Source organism: Tympanuchus pallidicinctus, unplaced genomic scaffold, assembly GCF_026119805.1.
Source record: "Tympanuchus pallidicinctus isolate F22 unplaced genomic scaffold, pur_lepc_1.0 scaffold7, whole genome shotgun sequence".
Lineage (NCBI taxonomy): Eukaryota > Metazoa > Chordata > Aves > Galliformes > Phasianidae > Tympanuchus > Tympanuchus pallidicinctus.
Window position 1 is genome coordinate 26725001 of NW_026294791.1, and position 16210 is coordinate 26741210.

Genomic DNA, 16210 nt, shown 5'->3' on the forward strand with positions numbered 1-16210 from the left:
TTTCCTGTGATGTCAGGCTGTGGGAACTGGAAAAACGTTGTGGGAATAACTGGTGTGGGAGTGCCTGTGTGTTAGGGACACATGGAGGTGGTTTCTGTATTGATGCTGCTGCTTTATGCATGAGAACCAGCCATGCAGGCTGTGCATCTCAAAACCTTCCCGTTGCAAGTACATTTGTATTGATGAGTAGTGCTATTGTAATTTTTCTGCCATGACACTTGTCAGGATTACTTCTTGCTGTTGTTTATTCTGCTTGCATTTGGTTTAACTGTTTTTCTTGATTTGCACCATGTTTTCTAATTAGTTCAGTTTTTCTTCCTTGCTGACTTGGCAAGCGACGAACACAGAAGAGATCTGTGTTTACAGTTGAGCCTTAGATTTATCTCTGGTTGTACAAGGGGCAGAAATATCTTGAGAAAAGAGTAATGAACATTCATCAATGGTTGCTGAACATTTATGAGACCAGGCAGTGGATGCTGGCACAGTGGGGGGTTGGTGGTGCTCTTGAGCAGGGGTGACAGTGATAGTGGGTCACCTCTGTTGGTGCAGGTTTTTACAATCACAGCATGCAGGGTCTTCACTGCTGCATAGCTAACGGTGGTGACTGATGAAAAACATTGTTGTGTAGCTGGGAATTTGCCCTATCAAGTGCAGCTACTGTGCTCATTCTGTCCAGTTTCAATGGAAATAAATCTGACCAATGTATATGTGACCCAAGACAATTCCTCTTCACTCAAAGCAGCCTAGGCAAGCCAAAAGGTTGGACACCCGTGAGGTAGTGTATGGGAGCATTCAGAGCTGTGTTTGTCATTGGTCTTGGCTGGTTCTGTCTGTGCAGGAAGGTCTCAGGATGCTGTGATTGTCTGTGCTGTTGGAGGCATCTTTCAGGGTGGGTGTAGGCACATTCTGCAAGCAGGCTGGCAAAGCCCATTCTCTCCTCAGAAAAAATTTTGCATCCACCTATTTAAAAAGCCTGGAAATGATGCATTTGGCTCTCTAGATATTTTCTCTTGCATGTCTTTGAAGGACATAAAGCTCTTCAAACCGATCCCACTAAGAACCTCTGCAAAAATTGCAGTAGCAATAACCTGCTTGTCATTCCAGCAAAGTGCCTTCTTGGAGCACAAACTAATGGATATGTGTCCTGATGCAAACAGGCTGCTTAACACACCAGATTGCTTCTAAGGCTCTATGTTGTTTATTCCTGGTCATAAATGTTTTACAGACTTCATGCCATGCCCTTGTTTCATGCTTAATGCCAGCTTTTTCCACATTACTACACTTGCTGGAAAACTGCTTTCAGGAGATATCCATGAAAAATTTCAGAGCACAAGTAATATATACATTTACTATAAATAACTATCTTTCTGTAAAGAGCTTGTTGAGAGGGAGAGAATAATTAATGACACAGGCTTAAAAAGCAGTAAGATAACTTTGAGCCAGGGTGGCTGTACAGTCCAGAAGGCTGACATACCTGCAAAAGAGCAAAAGTAAGGTTGGTTGTGCTTTCTGTTGCCAAGTGCCCTAAAATCCTTTTAAAGTTTCCTCCAGAGCCAGTCTGGTCTTTTAAAACTCGATCCATCTATTTTTTATTTGCTAGATAAAACTTTCAACCATCCTGGCGTACCAGAGCCATTAAAGATGGGGTATATTAGGAGGGTTGGTGAGCAGGTCTCCATTTTCCTTGCAGTATTTCTGGGCATTTCTCAGTGTGAGGAAATATCCTTCATGCCCTGAAGCAGTCCCAAACTATGTGCTGTACAGAACGGTGAGGGATAGTTTTCAGGCTCTTGCAGAGCAGTTGTACAGGGGTCATTCCTCAACTTATTTTTGCAGGCTGTTGCCTCCTGGAAATCTTGTAGACATTCCCCTTTATCTGCCTCCCATCCTGGAGTACCACCAAACATGGAAGAGCTGAGAAGCCCTGATGTTCAGGGCAGCACCATCCTCCTGTTTCAGAACAGAGGCACTTTGCAGGCGACTTCTACTTTCTTGGAAGGGACCCCTTCAGGTGTGAAGTTTGGCAGCGTGTCTGCATGAAGGAGCTTGGAGATAGAAACATTTTTATTTTTCTGGATGGGAAGATTCAAATGTGCAATCCCCACACATTTATTGGGTGAAACAAGAATAGAATGGCAAAGTTCAGCTGAGAGGTTCCGAAGGAAATGGCTGCTCGTATTTATCGTTTCTGTTTCTCACCAGTCGTTTTGTCTGTTTAACTGCCTTTGTTTCCTGCCTTCGATCCATCTCTTCCTACATCAGTATTTCAGTTCATCTTTAGCCTTCCTGGTATGTGGTTACTCTAAAAAATCCATTGGAATTCCCATGACCAAGTAGTCAAGGCTTTCTAATGTGCACAGTGAAGGAGGAGGGGTTGAAAAGCTGATGGGGAGGTTTAAAAATTTCTTGCTGTTAGACCTAGTAAATATTAATGCCTTTAAAAACCCCTTAGTGGTCGGAAATTCTCTTTTATTTTTTTTTCTGCTCTTCAGTGATCATAGAATCATAGAATGGCCTGGGTTGAAAAGGACCACAGTGTTTCAACCCTCTGCTATGTGCAGGGTCACCAACCACCAGACCAGGCTGCCCAGAGCCACATCCATGAACTGTATTTAGATATTCAGGAGAAGTCCTTTGACTCTCTCCAGAGGGAGCTCTTTTCTTCCTCTTCTTTTTTAATTTTCTTCTCAACTTTACATTTTTGGATGATTTTTCACATTTGTTTGGATCCCACAGCCTTACTTGAGCATAATTGGCTCATTAGGTTTTCTGCTATTAATCACCCCTGATCTTAGCTTCTTCAAAGGCACTTAAAAAAGCAGCTACAAATTACTGCTCTAACTCATCTTACTTTCAGCTGAATGTGCAAGCTAATCCAGTGAATAAGCCAATCTAAGGAAAAAGCAGATCCTTCCAGCCCTTGTAATCAATACTTTAAATCATATTTTGCTGAGCAAGATTGAGCAGGTGTGTGTGTGCTCTCCTCTGTATTCCGCATTTCTGGAGCTGCAGTCCATACAGTAATACCACCCAGTTATACCTAGCAAGGAGGAGTGAGTTTCAGGATGATTGTAGTGAGTTTGAGAAAGCTACTGATCAAAAGCATAGGATTTCTTTCTGCCAAATCTGGCTTATGATCCTGGCGTTTCTGCAGGCTGCATGCGTGATGTTGGCAAGGTTCAAAGAATCTGATTTTCTTCCAACAGTACCTGCCCACATGTTTCTGCCTCCCTTTTCTTTCCATGCTTAAATGGCCACGATTTCAACCTGAAATCTTCAGGTTTTGAGCTCTCCCTGTCTGTTACGTAAGGGTAGAACTTAACAAACATACTCAAAAAATTATTTTCTGGTGTCAGATTTATTGAGAATGATCTTTTGTAGGGAGAAGGCATCATGAGCAAGCCCTTCCTTCTTAGCTGAGGAAATCAAGCCTGATATCTATTGCAAGGTGCTGCCCAGGACTGGGGCAATGCATGCATCAGCCACGGAGCAACACCAGCACCCACTGACTGCTTTCATGCGTCCATCAGCCTGTGTGAAAGCCCACATTGTGACCTACCAGCAGTCACAGACGTCTGGGAGGGATCAGAGTTTGAGCCAACGTTGGCTTTTCTCACAGCTGATGTTGAGAGACTTACTGTGGAAGAGTGATGGCACGGATAGGAGGAAGGTGGGCTCTGTGTGTCAGCACCATCCACACTCCAGCTGCGTCAATACAAAGAGGCTCATTTTGCTGGCATTCAGTTCTCCTGTTCTGTGCCTTTTCCCCTGTCTGGTTGCATATTTTTTCAATTACGTTAGAGAGAAACGATTGAAGACCAACATGCGACTGCTGGTTAATGAAAATCAGCCATTAGGTGGCAGAATTGCTAATTGCATCTTTAATTGATTTCTTTCTGGCCTGTCTCATCATTTAAGGAAAGAAACACATGGAACAAAATGCAGTCTCTTCATTAAATACGTTGGTGTTTATGAGAGCATCTTGCTCTCAGCCTTGCATTACGAAGCCCTGTGTGTAGCCACGAGTTTGAAGGGAGTTGAGTTGTTAGCAGCTCACCTCTGTCCTTCTGTAGACACCTTAAGAAAATACCTGAAGTACCAGTGCTGCTGGAGATGGCTTTGGAAGCACCAAGGGAAATGCTGACAGAGATTTAATTACAATGGCAGTAGTGGCTGTTGCTGTGTTAATAGCAGCTGGTGGTGCAGTCACTGCCATCTGTTAATGCCCCAAAATTGTGATATGGCACATCCTTTATGGAGGAATTAACAGTAATTTATGTATCTATCAAATGAAATCACCTTGATTTGCTGACAGCTTTACCTTGATAATGATTAATTGCAAAATAATGGGGAGTTAAATGTACCACTGTGAGCATTTTTAACATAAGCTAGCTAATGCCCCTGTCTAAGTACAGCATCCTGGAGGGTTTATTTTTGAAGCGCTGGTGAGGGGCATTATTTGATGCATTTCCTTCCAATAATCCGTATAAGCAGAGCTAGATTAAGGGCTGAATTTAGCATATTAATTTCTATTTGCAGCAGATTAGGACTCTAAAAACACTTGTGGTTCTGCCGATGCGTGCTAACTTATGAAATGTTAATGACTGCTCTTGTGCTTCAAAAAGAGAGAAAATGAGGCTGAACTGAAAGGAGGGCCTCTGCAACCCAGGGTGGGTGAGCCTGGGGCAGCAGAACGCCAAGTGAATGGGCAGGCCAAGTGTGTGTCTCATGGCTCCCAGGTCGTCTGGCTGCACTCTAAGTCAGAATCCAAACCATTCATTTCTGATGAATCAGTTTCTCTTCCAAGTGATGGAGGGGAATATTCCATCTGAGTATACTCTGAGGAGTTATTTTTGAATATCAGCTTCTGTCGAAGCCTTTATTTTGGTCAGTGTGATGAACTATCAGTGCCATAAATAGCAGTGAAAAATGAAGTACCGAGCCGATTTGGGGCCCTGTTGGTTTTCATTTCCCTCCCAACTCCTTTTGTTTGTTCCTGCTGAACAGCAGATGGAGGAGGTGACATGTTCTCTGGTTAGGTAGAAGAATTGTAAGTAATAAACAATGGAGGAGTGTTAATTATCAGAAGCAGTAGGAGGGAAAGAGTAAACTTTGCATTATTGAAGTCAAGTGAACTCAAAATCTATTTCCTTCTTCCTGGGTAAGTAAGTCAGTCACCCACAGTTGGAATCATAGAGTCACTGGATCACCGAGGTTGGAGAAGACCTGCAGGATCATCCAGTGCAGCTGTCTGCCTATCACCAGTAGTGCTCACAATTATAAAATGATTTTAAAGCAAACGGTTCTGTCCTGTTCTGCTGCTTTGGCTTTCCAGTGCAGGGATCCAAGGAAGGCTGGGGCTGGGGCAGGTGGATGTTTGCTAGGACTTGGGATAGAGGCTTCTTTCTCCCTCACTTTATTTTCATGCAAGGCACTGTTTTCTGTTAGGGATGATTAGAAGGCATGCATTAAACAGTGTTAAATTTGCTGAGGCAGTTGATGCTTACGGGTCTTGTAGAATTATTCATTAAAATATTAAATGCTAGACAGCCTGCCTTTTTTTAAAATTCAGTGATTTAGTGTCCCTCTTAAAAATCACGTGTGTGATTCAGACATCTAAAGACTAAATAAGACAAAACAAAACCGTCAAAATTACACACAGAAACGTTGATTCTTGGGTTCGCATTCCCTGAATTGTCACTGAAGTGATGGGGATGGATTTGCTTGGCAGGAATGCTGCAAGTTTGACTCAGCTCCCTCCCACCAGCTATCCCAAGCACACCATGCAGACTGGAGGGGCTTCTGCAGGGATTATTTCACACTTTCCCACCCAGGACGATGGCCCTGCATCTTACAAGGCTGTAGCATCAGTGGTGTTGCCTTCAATTTTGTTTCTGGTGAGCTTTTCTCGTTTGGTTGCACAGGTGGCAGGGAGCAGCAGAGTGTGGCACTGTGATGAGAAATGCTGCGTGCTTTGTTGCTTGATAAATGCTGATGATATCTCTGTTGTGTTTTCTGTGTGTTCCAGGAAAAAAGTGCCAGTTCAAATGTAAGACTTAAATCTAATAAAGAGATCCCAGGATTAGTACATCAACCCAGAGCAAAGTAAGTTCAGTTGTTTTTATTTAATTTTAATACAAACAATTGTGGAATTGAAGTAGTATCTGTGGCCCAGTTAAGCCAATTGGTGGTTCGAGCAGCCCTAAATCCATACCCACTTGAACTAAATCAGGTAAGAGTAATGTTGGCATCAGCCTCCTGCAGTGTCCTGTCCCTCGCACAGCTGAGATGCAGAACTCAAACGTGTGTGAGATGCACCTTGCCATGCCTTACAGGAATACCTACTGTGTTACTTCTCAGTTTTTCATGTTTTACACACAGACAAATATATTTGTGCACTGGTGTTCCTGATCACTAGCAGCTAAGTTCCCAGGGAAGCTTTTGCTGGCTCTTGGCTTAAGTTAGCAGACATAGAGCCTGTCAGACCCCTGGGAGAACCCCTTCCATTTCAAACAGTGAGGTTGTTTCTTGGAATGAAGGTTGATTCGCAGCTGAGATGGCCTGGCTGAGATCAGTCCACGTGGCATATGCTGTGAAATATTTAGCTTCTATGGCAGGGTTGTCACTGGTGGTAGTTACTTGTTTCTTATCTGATTTACCATTATGTTTTAATCACTAATTGGATTGAAGATAACACTGTGAGGAGCCATATATCAGGTTCTTAACAGAGAGACGATAAACCTTTGCTGCTGAGTTTTGAACATCAGCAGTAATGCTGTTCTTTATGCTCTGCCTTCAGGACACTTATTAACTTAAACTTGCCACATACCAGGTGAACTGTGTGCAGTTTCACTAATTTCCTAATGAACTGACAGTGTAATTCAGTCTCCTTTCGAACAGAGGAGACAAAGTGCTTTGGATGTAATTGCAAAGAAATTTGCAGCAAGGAGGTGAGGGTAGAACCACCATTCAGCAAAGCAAAGCTGTGCTTCGTTACTGCAGCTTGCTCCTTCCCAGCAGGGTCAAAGATGTATTCCAGTGCTTTGATATCAAGGACAGTTGTCTTCTTCTGTGCCTGCAAGTGTTAGTCAGCCTGGGCCAAAAGGAGCCCTTCTTTTTGAAGAGTCCGCTCTTGTAGTGCATCCAGGGCAGCGTGGAAAAGGGCAACTTAACTAAAGGAGCAGAAACAGGCAGGTAAATGGCAAGGAGTTTCTTTTAGCACCCTTGCAAGAATGGGTGTTATTTCAAATTGAAAAGCAGACCAAAGTAAGATTGTGAGGGCTTTTCCTGTACATAGGAGGATTTCGGTTTCTACATCTGCAGCCCTGGAATTCTAAAGCAATATGTAAGGAGCCAGCAGTAAATTTAGGGGGACTTTGGCAAGGCCAAGGAGCTGGTCCTTCCTTGCCATGCTGGGTGCTAGTGAAGCTGTACCTTCATGGGGCTTCGTCCTTGCATCTTGCCCTTACAAACCAACTGACATCTTGGAGAATCCTATTTTTTGGTAAAATGTGTTCCATCAGCCAGGCACGGAATATTTAAAACACAAATGTGCTTCCTGATGTTTTCTGATTTCTTTCTGGGGAAGAAGATTTCTTCTGCTCCAGTGCGGTGCTTTTCTCTCTCAGTATTATTCCCTGCTAAGGATTTTATAATTTCCCACAGCTCCTCAAAACACACACACTGTCACATTTGTGTGCTGCATCTTTAGGGCAATTTTATTGCTTGGTTAAACTTTTCTGAGGATCGTGTCCTATCCCCAATGGGAATACTGATGTTTATGGCAATGCAATACCTTTTCTTCCCCTCCACTTAGCTTTCTTACTAACTGTGGTTGAAGTGAACAGTCTGATTTGACCCAAAACTGGATCTACGATGGTGTGAAGGCAAAAACATGTCTCCAGAGTTCTCTCCATCTCACGAAGTACAGCAGGAGCTGTGCTTCAGGGGGGATACTTCCCCTCCCTGCTGTACATTGCAGGTCCCTCGATGTCTCTGCTGGGGCTGAGTTCCTGCACCTCCTTACCAATTGGGTGTACCAGCATTACAACAGGGCTTCTGATCACGCTTCTTCCATCTGCTGAGAAATCTCCATGTTTTGGTCATCAGAGCAGCAGCCTTTGCCAACAGCTGTTTCTGTCCAATGGTGATGCTTGGGGATTGAATTCTGCAATCTGCTGGGGACTTTAAGTGTAGGAATTTTTCATCTGCTTCCAAAAATTACATTATCATCTGTAGAGTAAGTGGGTCTTCAGGGCCAGGAATCTGCCTGGCCAGAGGACAGATGGCAAGATTTGCTGCCCCATATAAGCATGTTGTCCCCATTACCATTGAAGAAAAGCTCCAAGATCTGTGTGTCCTTCAGACTACCTGGCATCGCTGTTGTGACTGGCACCAGTCTCCCATTCCTTCTCCCTCTGCTCTTTTTCCTTCCTGCCTGCAGTGCCTGGCATTTCTCTGCAGACCCCGCATGCCCAGGGCTCTGCTGCAGTTCCAGAGGAAGCTCCACCCCTGTGTTGCAGAAGGGATGTTGTTATTTCAGGAAAGAGGCTCTTACCACCCCATAGCATAAATAGAGCAGACACACCCCAAGCATTGTCTGCTTCACATCCTCACCTTCATCTCCTCACTCTTTCCCTTTGTGTCTGCCCTTGCTGTATTTTGGGATCACAGGTCACCCCTGGGGAAGGGCTTGTTGTCTGGTGCAACCATCAAGTGTTTGACAGCCAGAAGCTGTTGTTTCCAGCCCTATTCACTAATGCAGAACCCTCTCACTAAATGCTGAGCCTCTTGATGCTGTAGATTTGATTGATGTGAATGGTCTGTGAGGTCACCCAAGCTGAGCCTGAGGCCACACTTGAATACTTGCCCAGCTGTAGTGGGGCAGAGAGGTTTTGCAGAACAAGGCTGTGATTTGGACCTTCATCTCACATTGCAGGCACTTTGTGCTGGTGAAGCTGGCAGTCTTCAGTGCTTTGTTTTGAGGGGGCTTTTCCAGCCCAACGAGAGGGAGTGGGCTGTCAGGTTTCCTCTGGATACGTGTGGATGCTGGTTACCATCCCAGGTCTAGCACACATGCAGAATCAAATGCAGGAATGTCTTCTGTAGAGCAAAATCATGAAGTGAGTGTTTTTCCATGGAGGTAACACTTAAAGCTGGGTCATTATGAGTGTTTTTTAAATGGAAAAAGTTCTGTTGGTACTGATGCTCTGCCTTTGCTTTTCAGCATGCACATCTCTGAAAGCCAACAAGAATTCTTCAGAATGCTCGATGAAAAAATTGAAAAGGTGAGAAGCTATAAAGTTCTGTTTTGATCCTGTTTTCCCAGCTCTGTGGGGAGGAAAAGTGGGCACTGCTGTGGCATCTGTGTCCTACACTTCTCCAAGGGTCTTGAACAAATGCATTAATCCTATAAATATCGAGCTGCTTTTTCTGTAAAGCATCACCTTCCGGAATGTGAAATGCATCATCTCCAGTGAAATTAGTTTTCCAAAGATGTGTTTTATCTACAGACCAGAGCATCTGATGGCTGTACTAGTTATTAGAATTCAGGTTAGTTTTGTTTTCTAGGTTTGTTCTGGGGCAGTAGTGTCATTTGTTCACCAGCTGCCGCACTGGAGATGCAGCTGACTGTCTCCTCGCTTTGGATCACTCTCTCAGATCCTTGCAGATGTTCTCTGGGGCTCTTACACTGCTTTGCTATATAGATCAGGGGGCTGCCAGTTAAGATGAAATATGCTGTCTTACATGTCAAAGAGACAGACAGCTCCTGTGCATTTCAAACTGCTGACGTCATCTAATACAGTTGAGTTACATGAGTTATCATGAGCGTGATAAGAATTACAGAGAAAATTAAAAGTTTATTTTGGACTTAGCAAAAAGAGGGCTGGCTGAAATGTCTTTAATCCAAGCGTGGAATCCAAAGGACACAGGCTGACAGCTTGGCAACTGAAAATAAATAGTGTTCATGAGTCCTAGAGGTCAAAAAAGCCTTGATGCAAAGACCTGGAGAATTTTCCTGGGAGAAATTCCATCCCTTGCTGGCACCCATCATGTGCCATGTTCCTAGCTGCAAGTATTGGCATCGCAGAGCTGATTTTACTTCTGTAAAAATGGCCCAAAGGTAAAAATCAGAATGTCAAATGCAGTGCAGGATGCTTCTGCCTACCAAAATTCAATGTCAAAACACTGTGAGGCATTTGAAGGGAGACATCTGTTAGTGCCTCTGTTTGAGTGTCTGTCCTTATGAGAGGAGCTGGAACCAAACTGCTTACATGGAACATTTGATGTAATTATGAAAATTAAATCCATTGGATTTGTAGGAAGAAGCCCCAGTATAAAGCTCAGTGCTGAATGCTGAGCTATGAAGGCAGTCAGCTGCATTTCAGTTCTGCTAGGCCTTTTTGCAGGGTGCCAGAATGTGGGGGAAAAAAGCAAAAAAAAGAAGAGGGAGAGAAAACCTGGTGAGAAGACAGGGATATAAATATGGGAGGTTATGGAGTAGCTGGGCAGAGTGGAGACAGGAGAAATTGTGTATCCAAAGCAAGGCACAAACCCCACAAGGAGGTGCAAGTGGCACCAGATAAAGGGCGATGTGTGCGTGCCCAGGGGAGGAATGGACAGCACCTGGGGGAAGCTGCTGCACTCATCATGGTGGGAGAAACCTGGCTGTGAATTACTGTCTGTGGCTGTGAAGGTCAAACCATGTCCTTGTTATGAGTCCTGGTCTTCACCGCATTGAGTTTTCTCCTGAGTGCAGTCATTGCAAGCTCAAGGCCTTAGATTTGAACACTCTTTGGCTTCTGTCCCATCAGGGCTTCTGGGAAGGCGTGGAGTAAAAGAAATGTCAACAGCCAGTTTGGAAAACTTACTTTATTGAGCATCTTGACAGTGGCCATCACAAATAAAGGTCTCAAAAATGACTGCTTTCTCTGAATCCTGCCTGCGGAGCAGTAAACGATCATCAGAAATTCTTATTTAAACATGTATCATTCCTGTAGGCCGAGGCACAGTATGTAGGACTGGTTCCATCCCTCCTGGTATTTGGGTAGAGGAGAAATTGCCCAAGGGCTCAAGGGGTTTGTGCTCAGGCCACACCGTCCTTCCTCAGCATTGCCTGGAGAGCTGATAAACTTTGTTGTTACTGATAAAAATCCCATTAGGGAATAAAGGGTAGACAAAAGCTTCTGTTCTGAAAACAAACTAAAAAAAAATGTCCTCTCAGATCAACATATAACCCTAGTGAAACTGGTGATTTTCTTGTGCAAGCTGCCAAGCCAGGCTGCCTTGCCTTCGCTCCAGTGTTGTTCCTGGCTGCCATAAAACAAACTGCCTTTTGTCATCAGGCTTTGCAACAGAGCTGTGTTCCACCTTGGTGATGGCAGAGAAGGGAAGGGGGTGGAGGAGCAGCTGCAGGGCTGCTTGGGTTCCTTGCTCCCTCCCAGTGCCATCCATCTTCCCTCAGCTGCTGAGCTGGCGGGAGGCTGGCCTGCTGCCTGCAGTGTGGGAAACCAAGGGTTTCTCAGTAAAAAATAGAATGATAGAACGGTTTGGATTGGAAGGAACCTTTAAAATCATCTGGTTGCATCCCCTTGCCATAGGGAGGGACACCTCCCACCAGATCAAGTTGCTCACAGCTCCATCCAGTCTGGCCTTGAATGGCTCCAGGGAGGGGGCATTCACAGCCTCACTGGGCAACCTGTTCCAGTGTCTCACTGCCCTCACAATAAACAATGTCTTCCTAATATCTAGTCTAAATGTACCCTCTTCTAGTTTCAAGCCATTTCCCTCATCCTGTCTCCACATGCCCCTCTCCACCACCAAATACAGCCACCTTTGGCTGTAACGTAGTGCAGTGGGGGCTTTTCACCTTGCAGTTGGGCATTGCCACAACCTGGGCTTTGAGTTTGCTTTTTGGGGTCTCTCTGTGTAGAGCTGAGGGTGGAAGGCCTGCCTGGTGGTCCCCAGCACTGATGGATTTGCGCATCACTGTGAAGGCCATATTTCTGCATCCCACCAGCCACTCCTCCTTCTGAATCAAAGAATGAATTTGTTTCTTTCTGGGTCAGCGGCTGCTGAGTTGAAATGAGGGCTGATCAGTCCCTTGGGACTTCTGGTCGTACAGAGGAAGCCCTGTCATTAATGGTGTGGGGCCACAGGCAGCTGTGTAAGTGCTGGGCACAGAGGAGGGGCCCTCCAGCAAGATGAGCTCAGTATTGTCAGGGGGACTTTAATTGCAGAATATTTTGTCACCAACACGTGCCCTACATCAACTATGCATCCCAAGAAGCCTCTGTTCTTTCCCCCTCCCCCCCCCTTTTTTCTTTTGGAAAAGGGCAGGCACCCGTTCTGTTCTGTGGCTCAGCTTGATTCCCAGCTGACACAGCCCAGTATGTGGGACCAAAGGGGATAGTCCAGAGGTGAAGGTTTTCAGTCCCAGATTTGAGGCACTCGTTTTACTCAGGGTATTTTGGGTGGTTTGTGCATTCAGAAGCTGAGCTCCGGCTGTTTCTTCCCAAGGCTGATATCCTGGGAGATGCTGCTGAGTTTTGGATGATACGGGAAGTGCAGCACACCTGCTCTGCACAAAAGCTGTGGTTGTTGAAGCTTAACTTGTTTTCCTTCATTGTGCAACTATGATTTCAATATGAATAGTGTCTTTTGCTCTTTTGTTAAGCTCTTGCTGAGGTTATGTGATGCAGTGCCTCCATGGTAGCATTGCTCATTTGATTATGCACTTGGTTGCTTTTGCATTGGAGACTGCGCTGTAGTGATGGATCTGTAAGGCTGCATACATCCAGGTGTGTCATTACTCAGAGAAGCTTTGTAAATCAGTGGTTTGGACTCCCCTGGGATTCAGAATGGGGAATGAAAAGCACAGGATTTGCAGGGGCAGAAAGGGAGCGGCTTCCTGTCCTGGTGCCATGCAGGTCCTCCAGAAATGGCTGTTGGAGTCGTGCTGACATCACTCCCTGTTTTTCAGCTTTCTGCCCGGCTCTGAATGTTTACAGACCTGAAATATATGGTCTGTAAGTGTCGTTTGTGGCTTTCTATCTCAGCAAGTCATTAACCTGTCTGGCTTTTTTCCTTGCAGGGTCGTGATTATTGTTCAGAGGAGGAGGATGTCACATAGTGCCAATTCTGCCAATCAAACCAGGAATACTACTGTGTAAATAGATTACAACCCAGTTGAGACCTTTTGGAAGTCTTCTAGAGCAAACAGCACTACATAAAAGAAGATCATTTCCACATTATATGCTCCATTCAGTTACAGTGTTTCTTAATGAACAGATGAGGAATATTGCTAAGGACTCATAAGGAACTATTTTTGTTGCTGCTAGTTAAAACTTGTTGCAACTTTTCACCTTCTCTGTGTCCAGATGCGCAGCAGATCCTTAAAGTTAATCCGAAAGACGGTGTTGATTTTATTAAGGCCTCTGGCCTGTTTTCTATCAGGTGAGGTAGTGTTACACAGCTTCCATAAGTGAACATTCAAGCATCTGAGAAACACCCTTACGCTGTCTGTCAGTCCGCGTGCGGCCGGAGTGCTTATTCATGCTGGTGATTTCAAGCTTTGGAGATGGGATGTTTTGCCATGGCAGGCCTTGTTTCTCTGCTGAGAAGAAGCTGAGAAACTATTATCCATTAAAAGCATGTTATCACTGAAATGCTGGAAAGTGATGCAAGAGCAGGAATTTGTATTTTAAGAGGAAAAGAGTTTCATTTAATAGGTATCTTAATCAAGGACTAAGCTTGCAGTATTGGCTTTGCTGAGCACGAATGGGAGTGTGATCACAATCATTTTGAATCTCTTTTTTTCTAAGAAAATAAACATTTTACTGTTTTTATGTATCCTTGTCTTTTCCCATTCGTGTAATGTTCACGTTCCGAGAGCCCGGGGGCTGGGAAGGCAAAACCAGCCCTGGGCATTTATGGCAGTGGATCTCATCTGTGAAAGCAGTGCTGTGCCAACGGGGTGCATCTGTTGCATCTCCTGTAGAGTTTATTTTTCCAGATGATACACAGGGGATGCTGTCTTCTCAAAAGCAGATGTGAAGTTTTTAACAAATACTGTCATGATTTTACAAAAAACAACAAACAACTCTTAAAAAAGAGGAAAAAAGACAACTTTTGTATGTATTCCTTCAAAGGTGATTGTTACCTGTACCAGTATTTACCCTTCCCACTTTGACAGCGCCAGTTCTGCAGTGCGTCCCGAAGAGCAGCTTTCTCAGTGAGCTGCAGGACGTGGGGTTCGTGATGCCATGGTTCCCAGCTGTAGGGCTGCTCCTGTGGGATCTGCTGCAAGGCTGCACAACAGCCTCGAGTTCTGACACAGTGGGGCGCTCAGCCCAAACCCTTTAAAAGTGACCATTTCTCTGGCCTGGGTCACAGGGCCTTCTGCAAAACAGATCCTCCTGAAGGCTGTCGGCTGAAAGCCCCTCTCTTCTAATTTCCAGAGATCTCTAAAGCACATTGGAATTCCGTCACAGCACTGCATTCCACCAATAGCTTTCCATGTAAAAGCTCAGCAAAGAGGGTCCTCCCCAGTGGGTTTTACCCTTCACATTGGTGGCCCGTTGATGGCCAAGAACTGCTGGCCAGTTCTTGAATCCTCGCTCTGTTTTGCAGCCATTTTGGCAGCAGCTTTGGCAGCACAGCTCTTTCTGAGCATCCCGTTCTCCCTGGAGATGAGTTTTGGCTCCTTTCCCCCATGCAGTCATGCTGGGTAGGGCTCTTGGGGTCTTTCAGTGCTGCAGAGCCATTTGAGTCTTCAGATGACAGGGGAGGACTGTACCCTCACGTATATTTTTTTTGCATAATTCATAGCAGCTCTTGAGCAGGTAAGCATGCAAAGGAGATTCAAGAGATTGCATATTTGAATTATTTAAACATTTTAATTAATAAAGAGCTCTGGGGTTGATCCCACCAGAAGTGCTTCACAAAGCTTTTGTGGGTTGTGCAGGCTGGGTTGAGCTGGGTCCTTGATAAACACGGTTCATTTTCTAAGCACTGAACATCTCACTTATAGATTTCACATACGGATGTTGTGTTGCAGGTGTTCCATGGTCTTTCAGTACTGCAGCATCACCTGGGCAGCCCGAGCCCCTGGGGGAAGGTTTGTGGGGAAGCCATTGGCGGTGATGTGCCCAGGACTGCAGCAGGCTGCTGGTGGGACTGGCTGAGCCTCGGTAGGCTCTGCTTTGCTCCCTTTCCCATGGGCAGAGCTGAGTGTTGGCACTTGGGGTGGTGGAGGGGTCCCCTGTTGGCATCAAGGCAGCAAGCCTTCGGCCATGGCCCTTCCATCAGCTCTGCGTGGCAGCAGCACTGAGACCTGGCTGGGACAGGGCCTTGCTCAGGTGGGAACTTGCTATTGAACCCATGAGCATATGGGAAAGAAAAGCCCAGCCCTGGCAATGTATTATAAGGAGCCTGGCTGGTCCTTAGGGCTTCTGGGAACTTGCTCGTGTTGCAGGCAGACCCGCAGGGATGCTCAGCTGAATGGTGCTCTTTAACCTGGTTTATGTCTTCAGCAGAAGTCATAGCGAATTTTGTCTAAATGTGTGGCCACTAAGGATCTGTAATAATATAAGCTGATTATTAACATAAGCTGTAGCTTGAAATGCATCTCTTCTTAGAGCCATATCTCAAATATATTCAGCAGATTAGAAAAGAGGGTGGACAGAGGAGAACTGCTCACATCTGACATGCTGCACTTGGTGGTAAAGGGGTTTTTCAAGATTTCTTATGAAAGAAATAGCTAGAAAATGATTCCAGGCCAAGTCTCCCTTCAGGAGGCTGATGTACCAACTGATATCTCCCGGTTACAGTGCTGGATCTTGGACAAAACATGAAGGAATTTCACAATCTCCTTCCCATTGCACGTGAGCAGGTATCTTCAGTGCAAGGGAAAGGCCTGCCCTGGGACAGCAGCACCAGCCCTCACCTCCATGCCTCCATGCCCAGCTGTGTCCCAGCACAGCACTGCCGTGCGATTCCTCCTGGGAGCACAGCAGGGTGAACCCCACAGTGAGGTGACTGCGTGCAGTGGAGCACAGTGCCAGATTTCAGGCATGAAGAGGGTGAGATCCGCGTTTGAGCACACATCTCTCCCAGAGCAACAGAGAGCTTTCCTAAATCCCTGCTTTCCAGCCCAATTCCACCTAAGACTGTTCCCACATCTCCATCCCTGCTTGGATGCACAGGCAGA

General features: G+C 45.4%; 2 protein-coding genes across 3 annotated transcripts in view; both read left to right on the forward strand.

Moving 5' to 3' along the window:
* CUNH1orf21 (chromosome unknown C1orf21 homolog) overlaps window positions 1–13851 on the forward strand; it is an 88013-nt gene extending 74162 nt beyond the window's left edge. For both annotated transcript variants that reach the window (XM_052665715.1, XM_052665714.1), the window contains 3 exons: window positions 6029–6105; window positions 9227–9287; window positions 13094–13851. In XM_052665715.1, the coding sequence (XP_052521675.1) occupies window positions 6029–6105; window positions 9227–9287; window positions 13094–13132 (177 nt within the window). In that variant the 3' untranslated portion in view covers window positions 13133–13851. The remainder of the gene's footprint in view (window positions 1–6028; window positions 6106–9226; window positions 9288–13093) is intronic.
* LOC128072182 (uncharacterized) overlaps window positions 1–16210 on the forward strand; it is a 406177-nt gene that overhangs the window by 115199 nt on the left and 274768 nt on the right. The window lies entirely within an intron of this gene.